At 55.0% G+C, this 6,171-nt stretch overlaps 1 protein-coding gene across 2 annotated transcripts; it reads left to right on the top strand.

Annotated features, from left to right (window-relative positions):
* Window positions 1-1,585: 1,585 nt before the first annotated feature.
* HELT (helt bHLH transcription factor) lies at window positions 1,586-4,098 on the top strand. Of its 2 annotated transcripts, none has more exons than XM_012784868.2 (4): window positions 1,586-2,048; window positions 2,514-2,618; window positions 2,895-2,991; window positions 3,424-4,098. In XM_012784868.2, the coding sequence occupies exons 1-4, from the start codon at window positions 2,022-2,024 to the stop codon at window positions 3,918-3,920; spliced, it is 726 nt and encodes a 241-aa protein (XP_012640322.1). In that variant the 5' UTR covers window positions 1,586-2,021; the 3' UTR covers window positions 3,921-4,098. The 2 variants fall into 2 exon arrangements, with proteins under 2 accessions (XP_012640322.1, XP_012640321.1); XM_012784867.2 differs by having other exon boundaries at window positions 3,421-4,098.
* Window positions 4,099-6,171: the final 2,073 nt, after the last annotated feature.

Below are 6,171 nucleotides of genomic sequence, written 5' to 3'. Positions count from 1 at the left end.
GGAAAGATATCTAAGGAGAGGTTTCAGCTGTTCCCAGACGGCAGAGATTAGAAAAAGGGGAGAGCTCGGTGGCTCTAGATAGAGCCATAAAACAGAATCCATTTTTATCGTTTCCATCTTCAAGAAAGCTCACGCCCCCACCCACACTTCGCAAGCCGGGAGCCCCCAGAATGTGGGGGCCAAGGCAGCAAATGCGAGCGAGGCCTGCGGTGGGGGAGGAGGCCTCCGCCGCGGGGCCGGCTGCCCGCAGAGGCGCAGGCGGCCAAGAGCGTTCCCAGCCGCCCCGGCCCCCCTCCTTCTCCTTGGGCCCGTCCAGCAAATTTCCTCCCTCGTTTCTGTTCGTGCCTTCCCTCCCTCCTCCTCCCCCGATATTTTCGCTTTCTAAAACCATAAAAAAGAGATCAACTTCCCTAACTTCACGGGGCCCTTTTCAGTGACAAATATTGATGCCCAAAGTGTCTGCGCTCTCCCGCCCCCAAACGTTGAGAAAAGGCGCCCGCGAAAGAAGGACATAAAAAGTTAACAATGCTGTGAAAATATGTTTGCAGAAAATAGACAATCGTTGGATTAAACGTATTCAAGTATGAAATAATGCCTTTTTGTGTCAAAACTTGGGCGATGGGCGGGTACAAAAGTTCCCTGTGGCAGCTACTTGCTCCCTTTGTGAGCCGTGCGCTTTGGCGTCTCCACTTGGGCGCATTACTCAGAGCCCTCTAAGCGCGATTGTTTCTCCCTTTCTAATGACATTTACCGGATCAAAACATGCTGTTAATTAGATCAGAAGGCTTCACCCTCCCTGACAAAGCCACAATAATTTCTCCTGAAGTTTGTTAAATTGACCAAAATTAGGCAAATGAATAGGGGTCTGTAGGCGCCCCCTCTTGCAGGTGACGTCGCATAATGCTCGCCTGGGCCAGCTGCATTCCCCCTTTTCTTCTCGGCCCACTCTTCTCCGTGTTGCCCCCCAATCCTCCCACCCCCCCTCACACACACTCACACACACACCCGCCCGCCTGTCTCTCCTCCCCCACCCTCTGGCATTATTAAAATTTAGCCCAATGAAACTATTCATACTTTTCAATGGACATTTTCGTATAGGATAATAGGCTACAAATTGAGCCTCTTCCCCCCGCGAAGAGAGAGCCGGAGGGGGGAGAAAAGAAAGCCAGCGACGTGGTCAGGGGGTAGGGGGGAGCGTCGCGTGCCAAAGAGCGGCGGGAGGGGCGAGGCGAGGCGTGAGCTTCGTGTGCCAGCCGCAGCCCCACACCTGCCGGGATGTCCGGACAAATAAAGCGGTGTAAACAAAAAGGGGGGAGAAGGACGTGTCACCAAGTCGTGTGAGAAAAGCCTGGGAACAAACGGGGCGCCTCCGTCTCCAAGAGCTCTCCCTTGAACCCGGCGGAACAGCCTATTAAAGGCTTACTTAATTACTTTAATGACTCTGGACAGGCTTTAAAACGCACTCGGCGCTGGGACGGCGGGCTTGCTGGGATTTGTAAACAGGCGATCGTGTGAGACTCAGCGGTGGGACTAAAGGAGGCGACATTGTTTTGTGAGGGTCCTCGCCCCCCGGTGCCCGTGGCCGCTGCGCCCCTGCGCGCCGCGCCCGCGACTGCTGCAGGCGCTCTGTCGCCCGCCGGCCGCAGTAGGCCGCCCGCCTTTCCCGCCCGGGCTGTTGCCATGCAAATGTCATTCCCGGGTCGATCACGTGTCCTTTGAAGGGCCACGTGGATTAACAAAGCTGATCTGCCCCCAGCTCGCCCCCCTCGGCAGCTAAATTTTTTTTCTTAACTTCTTTAAAACTGATCTTGAATGCATACATCCTCCAAACGCAGCTCCCCTAATCCTATGGAATAATTCAACTCGTGAATGCACTTGGAGCCCTAGATGACCGCTTTATAAGGCAGCCCCTCGGAGTTGGGAGGCTGCAGTCTACCTGGGACACTCGAGGAGGCACACGAGGCTGAAAGTGGACGGGTGCCTCGCGCCACCGCCTCTCCCGAGGGCGCGTACTGACCAGGATGTCAGACAAGCTCAAGGAACGCAAAGTGAGTCCGCCGAGCCCAAGTGGCGCTTGCGCCCTGGTGACAGAGGCGTCTGACTCACCTACCAGCCGTTTGGCTGGACGGACAGCAGGGACGTGGCCACATGGGACTTTGCGTGTAGAGGAATCCCGAGTGGCTTGGGAAAGGATTGGGAATAGACAGAGGAGAGTCCTTGACCGGGCAGAAGCCCACGCCTGGAGGCTGGTGGCCACCTCCCCAAAGCCCTTGGCGCTCAGCTAGGAGCGGCCCAAGCGGGTAGGGTGGCTGGAAGGGGAGCGCGCCAGCGTGGGCGCGAGAGGGCAGAGTTCAACTGGCCTGAGTGTGGGGAGCGGGGGTCCCTTCCTGGGGCGAACCTCTGAGCAGAGTGGGCGTCTGGCAAGACGGTTAGCACGCAGCTACTACAGCCGTCCGTGCCTTTGACCACTCCCCGGGCACAGCCATCCTAAACATGCAAACCTCTGTTCGCAGAGAACCCCCGTTTCTCATAAAGTGATAGAAAAGCGGAGGAGGGACCGGATCAACCGCTGCTTGAACGAGCTGGGCAAGACGGTGCCCATGGCCCTGGCGAAGCAGGTAACGTTGGCAGCCTGGAGCCAGGTGCCAGGCGCTGGGAACCCTCGGCTGCCACTCTCGGCGGAGACGCCGCAGTCTGTGGACGCGGAGGGCCTTACTGAGGGCCTCCCTCCCCGGGGGCCTGAGCGCCGAGCAAGCGGGGAGCCGCTCGAGCGGGCGCAGATTGCAGGGGCGCCCTGCTGGCTGGTGCTCTCCAGCTATGCGGCGCCCGCCCAGCCTGCGGGCGTTGGCCCGAGCCCGCTGGGCCGCTGCAAGGAGCCCTTCCTCCTTTTGCAGAGTTCCGGGAAGCTAGAGAAGGCGGAGATCCTTGAGATGACCGTCCAGTACCTGAGAGCCCTGCACTCGGCTGACTTTCCCCGGGGAAGGGAAAAAGGTGGGCACGGGTTAGCGGGCGGGAAACCTGCGCTCGGAGCGTGCGCCGCGCTGAGCCTAGGGGCTGGGGAGGGCAGGGACCCGGCGTTCGGAGAGGTGTCCCGCGGGAAGCGGCAGGGGAGGGAGGCCAGGGCCTGCAAAGCGCCGCTCCTGTCTGCGAGACTGCGAGCGGCGGTGGTGACTGGTTTCTAGGGCTCTTGGTTGCGTCGCCCCGTCTCAGGCGGGGTGGGTGGGGTCAGGCTGTCATGGTAAAGGGGGTGTTTGCTCGAGCTTTGCCAGTCTCTAGGCTGCCGAGAGGAGAAGGCGGGCCTTAAATAGAAACTTTGGTCAGAAGATGTGATGGAAGGTGCCCTGCGCCCTCCTTCAGGCTCTCCGTGGGAAAGGGGCGCTCCGGGGTTTTTCTTTCCTACGGTCTTTCTCGCCCCTCCAGCAGAACTCCTAGCAGAATTTGCCAACTACTTCCACTACGGCTACCACGAGTGCATGAAGAACCTGGTGCATTACCTCACCACCGTGGAGCGGATGGAGACCAAGGACACCAAGTACGCGCGCATCCTCGCCTTCTTGCAGTCCAAGGCCCGCCTGGGCGCGGAGCCCGGCTTCACGCCGCTGGCTTTGCTCCCGGAGGCCGATTTCAACTATCAGCTGCACCCGGCGGGGTCCGAGTTCGCTGGCCACAGCCCCGGCGAGGCCGCTGTGTTCCCGCAGGGCGCGGCCCCCGGACCTTTCCCCTGGCCTCCCGGCGCGGCCCGCAGCCCGGCGCTGCCGTACCTGCCCAGCGCGCCAGTGCCGCTCCAGAGCCCCGCGCAGCAGCACAGCCCCTTCCTGGCGCCCGTGCAGGGCCTGGACCGGCATTACCTCAACCTGATCGGCCACGCGCACCCCAACAACCTCAACCTGCACACGCCCCAGCACCCGCCGGTGCTCTGATGCCCTTGTGCCCTCCAGATTGCTCTGCGCGTTGGGCGCTTCTTAGGAGAGCTACTGTATATATTGTACAGGTGTAAATACTGTGACCGCAAGAAACTAGGTGTGGGAAGGCCAAGAGCGAGTTAGTCTTCTGAAGGATCTCCCCCGGCAATAAACGTTTTCTAATAAAGACTCCAAAAGATGGATTTCTTTTTTACCTTCTGCTCATCCACAGCCCATGCCCTCCAAAGCGCCAAGGGCGCGAGACTAAGGGCAAAAGTGACGGCCCTCCGTAATTTGGTGGGGGGCCGGCCGCGGAGTCTGAGGGAGGGGGAGGCTCGACGGAGGCTTAAGCAGATGTCCTAGGCGTCGCTTGGGGGCGGGATTCGTGGCTCCCCCAGAGCGCAGAGCGCACCCGCCCTGAGGGCATCTTGGGCATTTGCCTTAGGAAAGAGGGGAGGCCAGGAACAGTACCCTGGGCTCTTTGAAAATGCAATCGAAGTACCGCCCCAAACGGGCCTCGGTGCAGTGCAGCCAGCTGGGACCTGGGAGCCCTTCCTGCCCCGAGGCAGGTGTCCCGGAGCGCGCGCAGGCCACACCCTCCCGAGTCTGGAGCCTGGCTGAGTTTACAGCCTTAACAAGCCCCTGTAAAAAATACGAGAAGCAAGTAACGTTTCTGGGGTGTGGCTTAGAAACAGCTTCGGTGGAAGTTTTCTGACTGTCTTCGGATGGCAACTACTCGGCGCTGGAGAGTTCAGGAAAGCTGGCGTTGCCTTTTGCGCACGGATCAGCCCAGCTTCGGCGGTGCTGGGCTGCCAGGGTAGGGAGATGCGCTCCCTCGGGACATTGTTCCCCGTCGCCTCCATCATCCCTTGCTGGCCCTGGGTCGAGATGCTGGGTTCTCTGTTCAAGCTCTCAGGCTGGAAGAGAGAAATGTCTTCCTTTCTCCAGGCGGTTTCTTTCTTTCTTTCTTTTTATTTTTTTTTTAATCTTCTCGCTCCATCCAGAACGTGGTGAGGAAAGTTTGGAGTCTAGAATAGACTTGGCTAGTGATCTTTTAGGGGATCTTGATTTCAGTGCATTTGTGCCTTGCCCAAAAAATAACGGTACGTTCATTGACAATAACAAGTTAAAACCATATTTTTCTAAGAGCAAACAACAAAATGAGACTGCCCATTGTTTTATGTAAACAGGTAAAATAAGCAAGGTATCCAACAAACTAAACACGTGTTTCTGGGGATTCAAATTTTTTCCCCTATTGATTTTTTTCCTTTGTACTTTTGTTTCGATTAACTTTGATGCCCCTTAAATAATCTGAAATCATGTGGCACGTTTTCCTCATTGATTCCAGAGGCCATTTAGCTGAACTAGGTGATTTGCCTTCTCCCAGACTAGCTGGAGGACAGCAAATTAACTTATTCCATTTCCCTGGACAGGGTTTAAGAGAGCTCTGACCCAGACTGTTTACTGAGGTCATGGAACGGGGTGACCTGCAGTTTGTAAACCATCAAACTTCATTATACAGAGACAGGGAGAAAAAAAAAATAACCCTCATTACATTGCCCATGAAGTGAAATTTATATATGTATATTTTTTGGGAAAGAAAATCTGTAAACTTTATAAAAGGTTTTTTGCATGTAAGCCGTTCTTGAAATTACTTATCTATAAAATGTGAGATGCCTCCTTTTTTTATGAACTGATGGAGTTGGAGCATGGAAGTGGGTTAAGAGCAGGCAGCTTCCCAGATAACGGATATACATTGAGCGATATGGGATAAAAACAAATTATGCAGAGATGGGAGAGAGGATGGCGCCTATTATAGGAACACATGTCTTACACTCATTTTCATCAGCGCTGGGTACAGAATATGAAGAAGGCCTTTCAGGATTTTTTTTTCTTCCTCTGAGCATTAAGCCAATCTGAATTCCCTTCGGCAGTGAAGCATTAAAGATATAGTGTTACCCTGGAAATATAAATTATTAATATATTCAGCATTTTTGTCACTTCTCAACTGTTAACCAAATTAGACAAAACTTTCTTTTGCTAAGTAGATTTTCTCTTTGGGATTAGCTTTGGGAACGCACAGGGCCACCACAGTAAAAACTTTGGTCATTTACATATAATTTTGCAAACTTCCACTGGGCCATGACAGTCTTTGTACCTCAAATGTTGGTATTCTTGATTTTTTTTTCTTTCTCATTTAACTGTGGAGGATAAAACCCTGCTTTGGATTTACAATGACTTTAGGATAAAAGTCTCCCTCCCCTTTCTC

The sequence above is a fragment of the Microcebus murinus genome, chromosome 15 (genome assembly GCF_040939455.1).
Source record: "Microcebus murinus isolate Inina chromosome 15, M.murinus_Inina_mat1.0, whole genome shotgun sequence".
Taxonomy (NCBI): domain Eukaryota; kingdom Metazoa; phylum Chordata; class Mammalia; order Primates; family Cheirogaleidae; genus Microcebus; species Microcebus murinus.
Note: the sequence above shows the minus strand (reverse complement) of the source record. Positions and strands in the feature narration are given on the sequence as shown.